This window comes from Oryctolagus cuniculus, chromosome 11, assembly GCF_964237555.1.
Source record: "Oryctolagus cuniculus chromosome 11, mOryCun1.1, whole genome shotgun sequence".
Taxonomy (NCBI): domain Eukaryota; kingdom Metazoa; phylum Chordata; class Mammalia; order Lagomorpha; family Leporidae; genus Oryctolagus; species Oryctolagus cuniculus.
The window spans coordinates 2,625,899-2,644,264 of NC_091442.1; the positions used below are offsets into that span (position 1 = coordinate 2,625,899).

At 48.4% G+C, this 18,366-nt stretch overlaps 2 protein-coding genes across 3 annotated transcripts in view; one reads left to right on the forward strand and one right to left on the reverse strand.

Annotated features, from left to right (window-relative positions):
• The window catches only part of SYCP2 (synaptonemal complex protein 2), a 79,604-nt gene extending 70,629 nt beyond the window's left edge, over positions 1-8,975 (forward strand). The window contains exon 43 of the mRNA XM_070051357.1: positions 8,631-8,975. Coding sequence (XP_069907458.1) covers positions 8,631-8,660 — 30 coding nt within the window. The 3' untranslated portion in view covers positions 8,661-8,975. The remainder of the gene's footprint in view (positions 1-8,630) is intronic.
• Positions 1,896-18,366, reverse strand: part of PHACTR3 (phosphatase and actin regulator 3) — a 225,847-nt gene continuing 209,376 nt past the window's right edge. For both annotated transcript variants that reach the window (XM_051835075.2, XM_017337824.3), the window contains exons 9-13: positions 13,302-13,357; positions 8,976-9,037; positions 7,942-8,082; positions 7,287-7,363; positions 1,896-4,169 (exon numbers count right to left, since the gene is read on the reverse strand). In XM_051835075.2, coding sequence (XP_051691035.2) covers positions 4,154-4,169; positions 7,287-7,363; positions 7,942-8,082; positions 8,976-9,037; positions 13,302-13,357 — 352 coding nt within the window. In that variant the 3' untranslated portion in view covers positions 1,896-4,153. The remainder of the gene's footprint in view (positions 4,170-7,286; positions 7,364-7,941; positions 8,083-8,975; positions 9,038-13,301; positions 13,358-18,366) is intronic.

Consider the following 18,366-nt stretch of genomic DNA (forward strand, 5'->3'; position numbering starts at 1 on the left):
GCATTAACAGAGGCTAATGACTTTTAATTAATATAGCTAAAAATTCTTGATTTTTTTCTGTTCAAACATACTAAAAATTGAGCATTGTAACTAATGACTTAATTTCTTACCTGGATTGCAATCTAACACTTGCATGTATAGATTTGCCTGTCCCCAACCAAATAGAGCTGTAGAGGGTTTACCTGTTCCAGAATTACACATGGAAAAGCACATGGAAGAGGAAAAATTTTACATTAGTATAGGTAGAAAGAAACCTAAAATAAGACTTCTATACTCATTACTACAGTGATCTAAATACCACCAAATACTGATATCATGGACGCTCAACCAACTTAAAAGGCCAGCATGCTTTTGAATGGATGGATAGTAGACTGTGTAGTGTTTATTTAGTGTTTAATCCTATATTAAATTTGCGGTCTACTGTGACACATTCTGCCAACTGTAGACTCAGTGCCTGGTATGGAACTCTAGTTGCAGGAGGGTAATTCTTTAGCCATTCTGTCATCAACCCTTACTAACAGTTAACCCAGTCACAGTTACTGTCAATAAATACACACACCTACACACACACACACACACGTTTCTTATGCCTAAAAATCTGAATAAGAATATAAAGAATCATAAGGGCTATAAAGTACCAAAGTAGAATTTTGAGCAAAATAATTACCAGGAAATAATAGCAGCTAACATTACTTGTGATGTTAATACTGGAGTAAGATGGTAACTGGTTCCTGAGACCAATTGTTGTGCCATGCCAAGTGTCGCCATTTGACCAGGAAGTAGACTAGGTCAGGAGCAGAGAAGGTACTGCTGGTATAGATGTCTTTTAGGGTACGTACCTGAATTATAGCAGTGTACTCAGTGTAGGTTCTTTGAAAAGGGCTTAAAAAAAAAAAAAAAAAAAAAGCCTTGCTCTTAGAAAGTAATTATGTAATAGCTTGTTTGCAACATAAAAAATAGTTTTAGAATTTGTCATCTTTAAGGAGACTTACAGTTGAAGTTAACTTAAGGTTGTTTTTGTTTTACTCTACATAAAAGATACTGCTCTGCTTTACATAGATATGGAACTGATAACTAGTAGCTTTTTGTCTGAATACAAGCTGATATAGTACATGCCTAACATCACCACATGTACAGAGAAATAAGCAAATGTAATTTATTTATAAGAATTCATTTTTTGAAAGCTTTCGCATATATTGATTTTTTATGCTTTGTTCTCTATGAATCTGAGCAGTTTTCATAGGAAAAATTCTGAGAAAAACATCTCTGGAAAAGAACTGAGTAAATGGATACTGGCAGTATATGAGACACACAATTTCAACAGTAAATTTAGAATTTTGAACATCTAGACTTGAATTTGCTATTAAAGAATTGTAGACAAATAGCTAAAAATGTTGGCCTTACCGCCAGTATATAAATTTGTGCCTGAAATTACCATATATTTCCACAAGGTGGACCTCTTGGTGTTAGGTGTTTTTCTCCATTCCAAGTATAGTTACTAAGGTGATTTAATTTCAAATTTCCCTTTAAATCTTTAAGTGCTTTCTGAAAAGTCAAATGACAAATACTGTTTCATGTATTGTATTAGCTTAAAACATAATGGATTCTTCTAGAAGAGATTTAATTACCTCTTCCAAAATTATCAACAGTTTTTTAAAAGTCTTTTAAACTCCTTAAAAGCAACCATAAAATAGTCACCAAAGTAACAATCATATTATTTTGTGAAGATGTGGATATTTTTAAATTCAATGCAAAAAATTATAACTGAATGCGGCTAGCAATGAAGAATTCTGATTCCTGTCCTGTTTCTGTCATTAAATAACAAGGCAGAGAAAACTACCAAGTCTGTAGATTTTTTAAATTTATACAGCATATGCAAATTTATATACATATGGTATGGACTTATGCTTTTTAATTTTGTTTTCCCAACTTGAGAGACATTTGAGATGTACCATCATATATTCATCTACAGGATTAGTTATAGTTAGCAGATGCAAAGTAAATATACTTGATTTCAATTTTAGTTTCTCTTAACTCTTACAATACTTGTTACAAACTTGAAATGTGGAATTACAACTTAGAGTAACAGTTTGTGATTTATAAAAATCCAGTGGTAGAAGTTATATACTACTGTTGACAAACATTTTAATTAAAATGAAATGTCTGCTAGGATTTAGGTTATCATGGAACATTTGTGTCTGAACCAACCCAAACCCTTCTTTGGGTGTCCTGTAGTTGACCTTAATTTTTAATTTTACTATTCATTAGCTATGGGACTTTTGCAAAAACCTAAACACATATCACATTTACCAGGTCACTCTAACCATAGACTACATCTGGTACTTTTCTAAGAAGTACTGGTGCTTTGGGGGATAGGATGCTTTCTGGAACTGTAGTGCTTTTTCCCTTTCTTCCAAAGTAAATACATGTGATGAAGGTACAATTCACTTTTACTTTGGGCTCCATTTAGTATTTTAAATTGAATAAAATATGATGAGAGTAAGCTGCTAATACATATTTTAGGTAGAAAAAATTATTAGTGGCTGGCCACAAATGGATTATGAATAAAGTATAATATTCAAAATATATATAAAGTTATTAAAAAATTAAGTATCTTTTTATTTAGAAAGTATTTCTCTCATTTCACAGAGAAATTGAGGCTCAGAAGTCGTGTGATTACCAGATGTGTATATACCAAGTAAGAGGTAGTGCTTGAATTTCTCTACCATGACAGTAACTTCTAAAGACTATAATTCAACTAATATGCTTACTAGTTGCTAGGGCTGATCAAAAGTCCCTTCAAAGTGCTACCACAAGCGTTAAGCAGTTCCCATGGGTATCTGACCCACTAGCAGTCATAAAGAAGTAGAAAATGAAAGACAGAACTGAGGAAGCAGATATGGTAAGAAATCAGAGGACGCTCAGTTGTTCAGGTGCTACCTGGCAACCAGACCAACAGCTAGCATCAGTGGTGTCTAGAAAGCACTGGGCACTGTCCCAGCACTTCAGCTGCTTTATTGTGGTTGAATAGGACAGTGTTGGGAGATGAGCACCAGTAACCTGCTGAACAGGGAGAGCAGGGCTTGGCTGTGAGCACGGGGTCCTGCAAGTGTCTAAAGTCGTTGTCCATGCTACTGTTCCCTGTCTCTCCAGAGCATCAACGGGGCGGAGGGAAGGCTCATCTCTAAAGACACTCAAGCCAAATGGGAATATTCTTTTAGGGATGTATTATTCTCCCTCTTTGTGCCAAGGTTAATTTTCACCATTGTGTTGGGCTAAATTTTCTCTTTATAATCTCCTATCTACCTAAACTTCTGTTTCATTTTAATAGTTGCAAATGTGAACTTAAAAATACTCTTACAGAGGGCATAATTTTCATTTTAGCAGAACTTATGGCTTATTTCCAGGATACTCCATTCCTCAGTACTTAGTTGATAAGTTACTCTAAAAAAGAAAATTGGATTTTCCAAGGCACAAACCACCTGTACCAACAAAATTTAACATAACAAGATGGAATTCTTCCATCCAGTTGGATTCTGGTGGTTCAGAATTTGACTTGTTTCAGAGTCCTGTTCTAAGATATCATTCATCCAACCCCAAGAAAATAAAGCCTGAGTTAATTTCCTGCGGTAAGTAGTCATTTAATTAAAGAACAAAATTAACAGGAATCAAAATGTTGCAGCTGTATTTTTGTTAGACATATAAAAAAAAGTATACAGTAAATAACTTTGTATAACATGAACTTAGAGTTTTCAAATTAATCATAATCAGAATAAAATTGTCTTTTCAACATAATACTGAATGACAGCATCACATGTCCCTCACGTCGGAGGCCTGGGAGTGGTAAGCCTGCACATGCACGTCCCCCATCATTACACTGTAAAACAAGGCTGAAAGGCAAACAAGTTTTCTTCTGGCAGAGTTCTTTGGGTCTTAACTGACCCCAGCACTTCACACTCCGCAGACACCAAGAGGAAGTGTGTCCTCTGGTTTCTCCTTCTTGCAGGTAAATGGCCAAGACTGCACCTGTGTGTGTGTGTGATTCAGCTCTTCTCACAAACACAGCAGCTGGTCTTGAGCTAAACTTCAGGAAAGTTCCCTGATGAATGTTGGTATCAAAAATTAAACACAAATTCTTCTCAGAAGAAAATCTTTATGGCCTGTGGAATCTATAAATTAAAAAAAATTAGGTTAGACTTTTCTAAAAGTTAAAATTGCCAAAAAAATTTCTATAAATGCACTGTTAAAAGCTTCTCGGAAGTCCAGTATGTAAAATGTGGGCGTGGCCAATACTTTGCTAAGTTGGAAGATACAAATTTAGTTGATAAATTGTTGTAAATATGAAGGATATATTTTGTAGCATTGATAATTAGATGAAACAGTCTAAAGGCTAGAGAAGTTAACTGCTCAAAGCCCCCAGACTGCTGAGACACTGCATTGTCAACTTCACAAAGGCAGCATAAGAAGGGACTGCCTGCTGCCCCAGCGGAAGGAAGCGTGACTTCAAACCCTGCCCTCTGGGCAGGCTCAACCCCCATTTTTACTTCTGTGCCCCAATTCTGTTCCCCCTAAAATAGTGTATTTTAGCCACCTCCTTGCCTTTTTTGAACCCTAAAAATCCTAACGCCTAAAATCTTTACAGTAACATTCACTACACTCAAATCTCAGGATTAAAATACTGCGAACTCTTCATATCAATTTTAAAGTATTAAAACGTGGAATAAGGATTTACAGTTCTGATTCAGGTTTTGTCTGCCTTAAAATTTTGTCATCTAAGAAAGCTAACAAACTTATTTTTAGTAATGTGGAAATGTAATAAACTGGGATTGTCCGAATAGGTAGTATATAATTTCTTTAAAACAAACATTAAAATGTGTTATGTTTTACTGGACAGTTTTATTTCCTATACTTCACATTCCTTTAAGAATAAGATCATCTGTTTCTCCCCAAAAGTAGTAGGGAAGAAGCCTTAAGAGAAGGTTTTTTTAATGATTGTCCTTATAAAGCCCCCTTTCTCCTCTGATGTTTTAAAACCCAAGGAGCAAGATGGGATTCTGTAGTACCCGGCTTCTGTTTGATAGCCACAGTGAACTTAGAGTAAATCTTTTAAATAACAGTAGCAGTGGCTGCTTAGTGACAGGAAAGTAACGTCTTACTTAGCTGAGCACAGTATTCATATACAAGATGTCCCTTCTCTTACTCTCAGACAAAGTGGGAGAGGACACAGCCACTGCTGTGGTTAAAGAGTTGTCCCCACTAATGGTGAGTGACAAACTCAAATAATTATTACTGCTCAGGGCCATGGAAAAAGAGGAAAGTACTGAGGAATACACCCCTCAGTGAGTAAAGGGAAAACCCTTGGTCATCACCACGAATCAGGGTCTTGCGTTTGGTAGCACAGATAGAGGATACCCATCTTGAATAATATACATCAGGAATATATATTCTATCTATTCACAGTTGTGTGCCTGGCACATAGTATGTACTCGGATACCTGCTGAAAAACTCGGCTTTTGGGAAACTAGCTTGTATTAAGGATATGAATACAAATCTAAATGAGATGCCAAAAAGTAAATAAGGAGAGTTTAAATAAATTGGAAGAAGTCTGAGTATTAGAGGAGGGGCACGGTCTATACAGGGACATTACTTTCATTGCTTTGAAACTACTTTTCTTAAATATACATGGAAATAAAGTGGGATAAGGCCCAAATGCCCATCAACTGAAGACTAGATAAAGAAATTATGGGATATGTACACCATGGAAATCCAAAATCCAGTTTTGCAAAAAAAAAAAATCCTACTTAGTGAAATAAGCCCTCCCAAAAGGACAAATACTATATGTCCTCCCTGACCTGTGATAAGACCACCTAAAAGGCCATCTATAGAAGTGAAATTGACACCTTGAGAAGCAATGACTTTGAACAGCCCTTGTCTAGACTGTTGAACAGTTTTTTTTTTTTTCATATTTGTTGAACTCAACATAGTTGATTTGTATACAAAGTTAATTTAAAATAGATTGGGGCCAGCTCCGTGGCGCACGTTAATCCTCTGACTGCGGCGCTGGCATCCCCTACAGGCGCCGGTTCTAGTCCAGGCTGCTCCACTTCCAATCCAGCTCTCTGCTATGGCCTGGGAAAGCAGAAGAAGATGGCCCAAGTCCTTGGGCTCCTGCACCCACATGGGAGACCCAGAAGTATTTCCTGGCTTTGGATCGGCACAGTTCAGTCGTTGCGGCCAACTGGGGAATGAACCAGTGGATAGAAGACTTCTTTCTCTCTGCCATTCCACCTCTGTGTAACTCTTTCAAATAAATAAATCTTTAAAAAATAAGATTTTAGTAAAAAAAAAATAATGGGAATAGGAGAGCAAGGAGGAAGAGGTGAGAGGGCAGATATGTGGGAAGAATCACCGTGTGCTTAAAGTTGTAATGAGGAAATGTATGAGGTTTATATTCCTTAAGAGGCTTCTAGAGGGGAAAAAAGTGGGTAAGGCACTTGGCACAGCGGTTGGGACGGTGCTTAAAATGCTTGTGTTCCATGTCCGGGAGCCTTGAGTTCCACGTCCTGGCTCTGTTCCTGAGCCACACTTCTTTCCAGTGTGTACCCTGGGAGGCAGCAGGTGGTGGCTCAAGGGGTTGGAGCCCCTTGACTCAGCTGCTGCGGGCATTTGGTGAGCTGAGCAGCAGTAGGGAAATACCTATCTGACTTCCAAATAAATAAGCCAGTAAAATAAAATTTTAAAAAGTGACCTATGTAATACTGTTTTCCTCCATGAGTCACCTTTCAGCAAACCCTATAAACCAGTAGTGCAGAAAGCATTTTTTTTTTTTAATTTGACAGGCAGAGTTAGACAGCAAGAGAGACAGAGAAAGGTCTTCCTTCCATTGGTTCACTCCCCCCCTCAATGCCCAGCACACCCAGCGCTGCGCTGATCAGGAGCCAAGTGCTTCCTCCTGGTCTCCCATGCCGGTGCAGGGGCCAAGCACTTGAGCCATCCTCCACTGCACTCCCAGGGCACAGCAGAGAGCAGGACTGGAAGAGGAGCAACCGGGACTAGAACCAGGCGCCCATATGGGATGCCAGCGCTGCAGGCGGAGGATTAACCAACTGAGCCACAGCGCTGGCCCCTGCAGACAGCATTTTTAATTGAGGTCCATTCCATTTGTTTAATATAGCTCACTGCAGAAATACCTAGTTTGTTTAACTGGATGCAAAGGTCTTTGAAGTGTGCATGTGTGTGTTCCAAAAGTAAATACCATAAGCATGAAATTAATACAGAAGTCTAACCTTGTCAAATGCTTGCTTGATGCGTGTACCTCCATTTCATTACTTTTGTATTCATTTAATTCTTTACGAATTGCTGCCTGAAATTTACAAAACAGAACATTAAAAGTTAACGGAGGAAATTAGTATGTTTATGGACTAACAACCATTCCTAATACTTGCTGACTTACTTTGTAATACATATTTTTGTTCAGCACTTAGTCTGTCTTCCTCATTTGTATAGTACATCATACCAAGCCAGTGTGTAGCCTGTATTTGGAAGCCTGTCCTGAACTTGCTGACCTTTGTTAGGCCACCTTGCCTAGTTTCGATCCCCAGGCCCAAGTTTGAATTTCCATGCTCTCGGTGTTGGGGGACACTCGGTGCACTGTGGGATGTCCAGCAGCAGCCCTGGCACCTCACCAGATGCCAGTCTCATCCCAGTTGTGGCAGCCAAAAATGTCGCTAGACATAGGCAGACGTCCCCAGGGATGAAACTGCTCCCGAGTTGAGAACCATTGCTCCGCTTTGATCCTGAATTGTCTGTGAAACCCATGTCTAGCCAAGGCATAGCCTTAATTTAATGGATCCCACTGTCTATGAAGCTCCTTGGCATGTTAAGTTTTGCTCTTTCTGTAACACCCCCTCCCCCCCCCGAGCAGCACAGACGGTGATGTACCTTATCTGCTGCTGACAGCCTGGTCCAGGGTTTGTCTGCCCTCCTGTCATAGTCCTGCGCTTTGGCTACTTCCACATAATCACTAAATCGTATCAGAATTTTTCTGTCTCTCAACTCATCAACAGTGGGTCTCTGATTAAGCTAAAATAAAAGATCATAAGAGTTAGGTATCACATGCCAAATATGCATTTTGAAGTACTGTAAACAAAGAGTACATTCATATAAACGAAAACCCTGATTCTGAAATATAACTGAAACAGAAGCAATCTGTAACATGAGGGCTCACATTATATGCTCTTAACTCACAAGCCCCTCCCTCCACATTGCATTCAAGTGGTCCCACCCCTGATAGTACATAGCACAGGCTTAGGGGATGGCTGATGAATTTACATAGATCTTATGGCATCAGTGTTTCTGTACAAGGATTACCAAATAAGCATTTTTAATTACTGAAAGCTTTCGTGCTAACTTGGTGTTAAGTCAAGCTCAGGAAGGATATTCTGTTAACTTCAACAGGACGACATTTCATTATCATGGAACACAGGGGAGGAGAGAGACGGCAGAAATGATCAGGGTTTTGAAAGTGAAGCTCACAGAATTGCTACCTCTACTGGCCATCATAAATTTTAACTATTTGAGTCACAGATTCAAACCCTTGAGACTAACACGGTTTTTTTCTTGACATTAAGGTGACCAAATGCAATGGGTCCAAGAGGTAACTGAAACACTGATACGCAACTATGCTTTTCTTAGACATAAATTAAGAGAATGCCCAGTCAGCCTCTGGCTTCCAGCTGGACATATCTGGGTCGTGCTGCTTTTCCAACTCGCTACTGCTATTCTACGGAATGTCAAGGTCACACACTGGGATGTGGCAAGAAGCACTCGCTCACTGTTGCTCTGATTTAACCGATGCCGCCGTCCAGGAAGCCAGCTCCCAGTGAGCGGTGGGTCTCCCATCCCAGTGGCTGCAGCAGCATCTTTCTCTAGTCCAGCTTTTCAGTCCAGGAAATAAAATGCTTAAAGTCTGGTACCTTTCTGGTCAGTCTTTGCTTTATTTCTCTTCTTTCTTCCTGCTCTGTCTGGTCATTCCTTTCTGTGAAAGAGTAAAACAGAGAACTGTGTTGAGATTTTGTTCTCCTAACCGGGGAACTGCACTCAAGGTCACCGTATTTTCGGTAGCTGAGGCAGGCTGTCAAGGACACCTGTGGGTAACACTTCTGTCCGCATTGCAATTCTGTGTGTTTTGCATTTTGCCAGTCACTGCTCAAAAGTTCATGGTTTGATGGCTTCCCAGAAACTTGTCTTGAGCCAAGCACTGCTCTCATGCCAGCCTGATCCTCCCCCCGCTTCTCTGCATTAAAAACAACCACAGATGTTGCTGTTGTCCACCCCCCAAAAAGCAGATATTGTGTGCATGTCTGATTTTCCCTATTCTCAGATATCCATATGTTTACATCCAAGAATGCAGGTAGCAGGCAAAAATGGGTGTAGAATAAATCAATGTAGGTATATGTTCGAATATAAATACAGAAGTACTTGTAAACGTTTATGGAAAATGGAATTACAAGATGTTTATTTTGGTGACAAAATGTTTGCAGTCCACATATGCAAGGGTTCCTCAAAACATTCATAGAAAAATGTGTGTACAAAAAATGCATATATTTCAAAAAATTGTTTTGCACTGAGAAACTTTTAATCCATTTTCCACAGACTTTCTGAAGTCCACTTGCAGCTCTTTTTGTTCCATTTAATAAGTACCTACGTTGGAGTCATCCAACATAAGCTAGGGAACACCATCTTCTGTCTGGGCAAAATATGTTTGCCTGGAATTTATTTTGTTAGGGTAAATGAGTATTATAGATGCAAACATAGCCATAAACTGGCCGACCACACTGCCGAAGCAGGAACGCTCCTTTTGTAATTATCTGAGAGAGTTCCCAACCCCTCGTTCACTCCCCAAATGCCTGCAACCCCTGGGCCGAGCCGAGAACTCAGGCTGGGTCTTCCACACGTGGGTGGCAGGGGTGCGAGTGCTGGAGCCATCCTCCTTGCACCAGCATCTCTGTTAGCAGGAAGCTGGAGGCAGGAGTGGACCTGGAACTTGACCCAGGCACTCTGACAGGAGGTGCTGGCATCTTAATCAAGGGCAGCCCAAACACCCACCCACAGTGCCTTTTAAGGGAACCCCAGTCCCTCACCACAGTTGGCTTTGCTCAGTGAGTTGTGCCTATTAACATTCGAGCTGCGTTCACACCTACACTTGAAAGCTAAAAATAGACCAGAGTACTGAGATGTAGTGTAAAATGTATGCCTTGCTCTGGGATACGAGATAATGGTTGTCCTATTTCTGGTGCTCTGTTGCTAAATAAAGCCTCAGGTTCCTAACCTGAACAGGGCTCCACTCCCAGAAAAGCGCTCTCAACCATCAGCACTTGGAGACACTGCCAAGTCTGGAAAGGGAAGTCCTGCGAGTTGGCAGCTAGCATTTCACATTACCTGCCTTTATTTACAGGATACGTTTCAAACATGCTTGGAAGGCTGGTGTATGGATGTTTGATGTAGCAGCCATTGTATTTCTCAGGATTTTTTTTTAAAGCCAACTCAGCGTTTCAGAAAAGGAATCCTGTTCCATACTTGATTCTTTGTCCAAGTGAAACCGTACTTGTGAGCTATAATCAGCTGATACAATTAGAAAAAATTGTGGGCATATCAACATATGAGGCCAGCCACGAGGGATTTACATAATGGAGATGGAATGAATTCAGGTATCTTAAAACTAGGCTGCAACAGATCCCAAGTGCAGTCTTCATGTGGAACAATAAATATGCAAAATCAGGTCTTCTGTGTCTGTGTGGCAAACCGGTCACCAAGGTCTCTGGAGAGCTGGACTCTGACAGTGCCTCTCAGGGTGCTGCTGAGCCAGGTGCCGGTGAGAGCCCTCTTCCAAACGTCCCCCGGCAGCCTCGCCCACAGCCTCTCCTCAACTTCCACTAGTGGCATGTCTGTGGACCTCTTCCTCCTAGACCCGAGAACCCCCTGCCTTAGAAAAACGCAATCCGGCCGGCGCCGCGGCTCACTAGGCTAATCCTCCGCCTAGCGGCGCCGGCACACCGGGTTCTAGTCCCGGTTGGGGCGCCGGATTCTGTCCCGGTTGCCCCTCTTCCAGGCCAGCTCTCTGCTGTGGCCAGGGAGTGCAGTGGAGGATGGCCCAGGTGCTTGGGCCCTGCACCCCATGGGAGACCAGGAAAAGCACCTGGCTCCTGGCTCCTGCCATCGGATCAGCGCGGTGCGCCGGCCGCAGCGCACCGGCCGCGGCGGCCATTGGAGGGTGAACAAACGGCAAAGGAAGACCTTTCTCTCTCTCTTTCTCACTGTCCACTCTGCCTGTAAAAAAAAGAAAAAAAAAAGAAAAACGCAATCCTTGGGACCTCTATTTCCATACTTCTGAAAGTAGCTCTAACCAGCTTGGGCAGTTACACCCGGGTCCTCTAGATGTTCAGAAAGGTATCATTGTTGCCGATGCACGGTGAAGGACGAGGGTGATGGGGTCGGGCAACCTGGGAGCGAGCTCCAGCTCCAGCTCTTGCTTTGGCCGCATCCCTAGGAAAGTGGGACAGCAGAGCAGCCCTCGCGAATCCGTCAGGGTGCCCACCCCAAGCACTGAGCACGATGCCTGGGACTGACCGGACCTGGTGAAGTCGCCATTCTCGTCACCTGAAGGGGCCCCTCCCCTCGAGTACACGGGCAGATTGAAGCAAACACATTAATGCTACTGTGCGCCCTGAGGGTGGCAGAGGTGATGCTGTTGTACATGAGGCCGGAGTTGCCCCATTCTCGTGCCCACAGACCCAAAATGAAAGTCAAAGCGGACCCCCAGCGCACCTCTCGCCGTCAAAGTCTAGGGCCACTTACGCTCCCTGCACAAAAGACAGATCTGTGGTTTGCTGGCAGCGGCGGCAAAGGGTTTGTGGTGGGATTGCCATGGCCACGGCGCAGGAAGTCCACTTCCCATCTGCGCAGAGTGTGCGGCCGTCCCAGTGAGCACTCCCACCACAGCACTCCATTCACCAGGCACTGTGCTATTTTTGAGCCTCCACATGGATTTACAAAGAATAACACAATTAGAAGCACATGGTGGAGGGAGGGCCTGGCTGCCCACAGTGGGAGGGAAGAGGCCACTCCTGCATAAGAAGAGCCTGGCTGTTTGAAAGCCGGGTCGAAGGCCCCCCTTCCCGGGGGGCGCAGTGGACAGCTCGGGTGTGGCACTTCCTAAGGCTCCAACCTGCCTACGTCATGTCAGGACCACCTACGACTTAGTGGCTTTACAAAGTGGTGTCATTTTTATAAACTCAAAACATTTGGTCACTGAAACAGCTTGACTTTCTGCCCATCGGATTAAGCCCTATTAAACTGAAAAGCTTTTGTTTAAACTCCTACAGACACTGGCTCCTTCAGGTAGCATGGAATAGAAATCATTGTATCTTCAACTTTAAAAATGGGGACATTTATAATTGTAGGGTTAAGTATTTCTCACAGTACATAGAGGAGGGGATTGTTCTCATCAGTCAATGGAGGCACCGTGGCAGGAGACCCTGAGAAACGGGGGCTCGGGGCTCTGCCTCCTGAACTCTGTGAAAGCGAGTTGTTGACGAGGGAAATCAAGACTCAGGGGGCATCTGCAGTGTTCATCCCGTAGGGAACGTACTTTAAAATCCAGGCCGCCCCTAGCAGAGGACACGCTCAGTTCTGGAGTCCACAGGTCTTAAGACCCACCCGAGAAGCTCTTTTGAGGGGTCTTACCCCCCAGAGTGTCAGTGAGGTCACTGATTGTTCTCTGCACCACCACAGCTGCACCCCTATCCAGGAGACTGGAGGGCGGGACGGAGGCTCCCAGGACCTCAAAGCTCTGAGCCCCTGGAAGTCTCCCTGGAGGCACCTGATTGGCTCCTCACAGCCAAGGGGCCCACATCCTCCTTGGCCAGGGCTTAGCACCCTGCCCACAGCTTGCCTGGGATTCCTGTGGTCATCAGGAGCCCCCAACCCAAACTGCCCCAGACCCTGCTTGCAATGAACGGGAAAAGCTACATCATTTCCCTGAGGCGTGTGGGAGTGGCTAACTCAGTAACCCTGAAAATCGGACCCTCTCTACGTTCGCGTTTTTGTTTTTTTTTTGTTTTTTTTTTTTTTTTTTTTTTTACTTTGAAAGAAGAACGTCTGGGTTCTATCAACTTTCCTCTAGGGCTTGGCGGCTCAGGAGTCTCAGAGGGAAGGCAGGTGCACTCAGCTCCCAGCACGGAGACCCGCCCCAGCCTCAGCACAGGGAGGGAAACCCCCGGGAGCAATCGGCAGCTACTCACGTTTCAAGATGTTTCTCCTCTCCAGCTCCTCCACAGCAGGTCTTTGGCTCAGCCGTCTGCGGAAAAACACTAGAATGACATTTTGCACCATAGCGGCTGCCTGCAGGCTGCACCCCGGGTCTGCGAGGGTGACAGGTGGTTGGCACACCCCCCTAAAGATCGGCTCCGGAAAGCGGAGGGAGCAGTGACCCTCGCGTGGCCGCCTCCGGCCTCTCGCAAGGTCCGACTCCCCGTTGGGAGCAGGAGCGCTCAGTCACTGAGCCACACCGGGGTGGCCCCTGCTGCAACTCGGGGCGTGCACATCTTCAGTTTCCTCCACATCCGCCGTCCGAAGCCGGCTGGGTCTGGACGGATCCCGGCGCCAACATGGTTAAACAGAGCGGGGACCCATTCCGCAGCACACGCTCTTCCAGCCCCTGTAGACGCGGGGGCAGCGCCGCTGGGCTTCGGGCTTCTGGACGCAGAGATGCCCGGAGATCCGCAGACCGCATCCGCCCAGCCGGCAGCGCCCCGCGCCTTCCCGCTCTCCCCGCGAGTGAGCGAGCGAGAGGCGGCTCCTCGGCCCGCCCAGCCGGGGGAGGGCCCGAGACACCGGAGCCCCCGCCCACCCGCGAGCTCCACGCAGCCTGGGAATCTCCTCGCGCTCACGCGCTCGCTCGCGCTGGTGCTGCGCCAGCCACACCCGTCCCTGTCCCCGTCTGCCGGCGCCCGGAGCCAGCGGTGCCGAGAGCAGGAAGGGAGATGCTTTTCAAGAGGCCCCTGCCTGGGGGCGGGGGGCGGGGCGGGGCGGAGGATGCAGCCGAAATTTAGAAATAAAAACAAAAACAGCCTAAAAACATGAAATCTGCCCACAGGAGGAGGTATCATCAGTCAACATCAAGGCCAAGCTCTAATTATTTTTTCAACTTAAATAACGGTTCTCCTCGAGTCAGATCCTCGGGCTCTGCAAGGAGAGACAACAGGGCCAAGTGCTTGAATGCCCCGAACAAGGGCAAAGCCCAAGGCTGCCAAACACGGGGGCTTCTCATCCCTGCCCCAGCCCAAGCCTAGGGCGGCACCGCTCCGCCCCCTCCCCGCTGGGACAGCACAGCTTGCCGCCGGCTCCCTGGGGCTGTCTGTCTCCTGTGCTGTCTTGAGGCTCCCGGAGAGTTGGATCCGGCCCCCACCACCCCAGCCTGGACCTCAGGGAGGGCCCTGCCAGGTGAGGCTCAGCTCACGGCTGCCCCCTGCAGTTTGATCAAAACACCCAGGTGCCCTTCGTTCATTGCATCAGGGGCTCTGCAGGACCGCACAGACCAGCCCTGTTCCCAGCCCCCAGGACAGAGCTGAGCCACGGGAGCTCTCCCGCCCCCGGGGAGACTGTGTAGCAGGGGTCTGTATAACATCATTCATGGGCCACGCAAAATGAGCACCTTAAAAATGAGCCCGCGATCGACCGACTGAATTTTGAGTCCTGCCTGTGGATGCCTTGGCAGGGCCAGACAAAGCGATTCTTCCTTGGCCCGCAGGCCGGATGTTGCCACCCCTGGCGGGGGGCAAGGCAAATGGACAGTCCGGGAACAGGGCCTTTTCGAGAGTGACGGGCGCCAGGAGATGCACTTGCAGCGGGGCCCTAGAGGAGAGACGGAGCCAGGCAGGGGAAGGTCTCCTCTCCAGACAGGGTCTCAGCTGTTTACCCCGGGGCTTGACGGGCGCAGGGAGAGGGGGACCGATCGAGGCAGGCTCGTGGAGGAACTTGACAGAATCCGCACAGGGGAGCCATGTGTGCCAGGATCTCGGAATGAAATGACAGAGATTGGGGGAGCAGAGTTGCTCCAGTGACGAGAGGGGGTGGTAATGGGAGTGGCAGGAAATTGGGCTGGGAACAGCTACACTGCTGGACTTCATCTCACGGCGCATGGGCAGCCAGGGACAGTGCCCGAGCAGGAAACGACGCGGTCAGCTCGCCCATCTGTCTCAGGAAGCTTAGGCTCCGCCCAGGCCTGCTCGCGACCCAGGTCATCTGTGAGGATGGCACGGGGCCCTGGTCCCGGAGGTGGCAACAGCAGAGGGGTGGCTTTGGAACTAGGAGACTGCAGTTTGGGATGTCACTGCCTAACCGGTGGCCTTGGGCAGTTAACACCTAACTTCCTGGGGCCTGTCTTCTCATCTAAAATGAGGACTGGGGCTGGCACAGTGCGTAAAGCTGCTGCCTGTAGTGCCGGCATCCCACATGGGCGCCGGTGTGAGTCCCAGCCGCTCCACTTCCCATCCAGCTCTCTGCTGTGGCCTGGGAAAGCAGCAGCAGATGGCCCAAGTCCTTGGGCCCCTCCACCCGTGTGGGAGACCCGGAAGAAGTTCCTGGCTCCTGGGTTTGGATCTGCACAGCTCTGGCCATAGCAGCCAATTGGGGAGTGAACCAGCGGATGGAAGACCCCCCACCCCGCTCGCTCGCTCACTCTCTCTCTCTGCCTCTCCTTCTCTGTGTAACTCTTTCAAATAAATAAATCTTTAAAAAATTAAAATTAAAAAATAAATAAAATGAGGACTAAATGGTGGATCTTCAGAGCTGTGAGCAGGGAGTGAGATCGCACACACAGGTGCTCTATAGCAACGTCGGTCTGGAATGCAGTCATTTTCCGAGAAGTCGTCCTCATCCGTGCTTCGAGGACGTCCACAGAGAACGGACATCAGGTCCGCGCTCTCAGAGCCTTCCAGGATCACGTGTTTCCTGCTGTCAGTTTACTCCTCTTCTCTGACATCTACAGGCAGTTGTGTTCAGAACAGCAGTTCCAGCCGGGCCTTGTCCACTGGGCGCCTGGACTCTCTCTCCTGCCTGTGAGCACTCACTCGACCTCCGAGAACCTCCTCCTGCCCCCACAGCATCCTGCAGGCCCACTCCGAGGCGAGCAGCTGCAGAGGCCACCGGAGACTCAGGACAGCAGCTCGGGGCCTGGACGCCGTCTGCACAGCTCAGACCCGCGTCCCTTCACCACCTCCCCCGACACCGGGGCAGCCCGGACCGCGACCCAGCACCTCGTCCAGACTTCTCAGGAATTTCGCAGAGTGTGGGGCCGGGCGGCTCCCGTCCCAGCCCTGCTCCGACTAGTTCCTTCCAGGGGTCCTGTGCACATGCACAAGATAACGCATGGAGAAGACGTAGCCCCAGGCCAGGCCCCGTGATCACACACGGAGGCGAGGCATCACGTTCCGTTATCAGCACGAATTTGTGGAATTGGATGGAGACCTTTAAAGCAACCGTCTAGCCCCCGATTTCAGATTTGGACTGGAAAGGGTAGAGAAACGCCACACCCGTGGGCCTGAGTTTAAGCCGTGAGGGGTTGCTCCGAGTGGGCACACAGAGGATGGCGCCTCCCCAGTGCCTCTGAGCAGCGGCTGCCGTGGGCTCTGAACGGTGCCTGGCTCAGGGGCTCAGGGAAGGAAGTGTGGCCCTGGGCTGGGGCTGGAATCAGGACCCACAGCCGGCTCCCCAAGCGGGAGGGCTGCAGACCCCAACGGGCAGCCGGCCAGGACGGACGGTGGAGCGGGGCCCGGGCAGTGTTCTCCCAGTGCAGGGAGCCTGGCCCCGCAGCAGCCTGCGTGAGAAGCAGCTCGCGGGCCCTGCCCGACACAGCGGCCACTGTGGACAGGAGGTTGTCAGCCTCGGGTACCTCCCCCTCTGGCCACGAGGCTCTTCAGAGTGGAGGCCAGGCGGGTCTTCCCACGCAGAGCCCGGAGCCCGCACACACGGGCGTGGATCGCGGAACAGGGAACGGACTCAGACCCGACTCCAATGGCTCACGGCTGCCAGGGCTTCCTCACTCCCAGGGTTCTCGGGGGAACTCCCGAAGCACAGCAGGGCTGCGCCCGGGAGCTGAGGACACCTGGACGGGTCCCCGAGCCCTGCGGGATCCCCCAGTTCCCCGCCTCTCCCCGCCCTCCACAGCTGCGCCCGCTCCTGATTCAGAAATGGCGCTGCCAACGACGCTGGTGCTGCCCGGAGCTGGGGAAGCCACAGCCTATTTCTGGCTCTCCCCACTGAGAAAGTCCCGGTGTGGTGGCAAATTACAGAGCCATGTGGGCGTGGGAGCCAAGCCTGGGATACAGATGAGCCTCCGCCGGTCTCCTCACTGTCCCTGCTGTCACTCGCGCCGGACACACGGAGGAGGGCAGCGGCGGGGCCTGACCAGGGTGGCGGGGAGCCAGGAAGAGGACGCGCCCTTCTGCGAGCAGGGTGTCTGCGTCAGTGGGGCTGGGGGTTCCTGTGGGGACGCAGGGGACTCCAGACACAAGACTAACCCCAGGGCCCTTCCAGGCCCCTCTGCCTTCCCACCCGCACGCCGGGCCTGCGCTGTGTCCACACCAGAGGGGACACAAGGGGCGAGCAGGTAAGGAACAGAGAGGACAGGTACCCAGGGATGGTGCCCGGGGCGGGGCGGGGGAGGGTGGCTGAGGAGACAGCTGCGTGCTCAGCACCAGTGGGGGTGGAGCCGTGTGACTGTGCCAAGCCCAGGCCCCAGATCCGTGGCAGGCAGTCACACTTCTATTCCTGCTGGGCCCACGGTACCAGCACAGAGATGGAACTCCAGTCCAATCTTCCATCGGCTGGTTCACTCCCCAAATGGCCGCAATGACCAGGAGCTTCTTCCAGGTCTTCCACATGCGTGCAGGGGCCCAAGGCTTTGGGCCATCTTCCATTGCTTTCCCAGGCTCATTAACGGGGAGCTGGCTCAGAAATGGAGCAGCCAGGACTTGAACCAGCGCCCATATGGGATGCTGGTGCTGCAGGCCAGGGCTTAACCCACTGTGTCACAGTGCCGGCCCCTGTCATGAGCTCTTTAAGCACCCGTGGTCAGACACACTGACCAAAGACTGGGCTCCCCTACAGATCAGACACGTCCTGGGTGTGTCCCAGGAGACACCTCCTAGCCTGCACACAAGGGGTGGGTTCAGGGCAGAGCAGGTGAGCCGCAGGGTCCCGGGGCTCACAGCACAGACTTCTAGACAGCCTAGAAGCCGAGACTGGACTGAGGCCAGCCCCTGGCAGCCGAGAGGCCATCAGCAACGACTGACCAAGTCAGAGCTG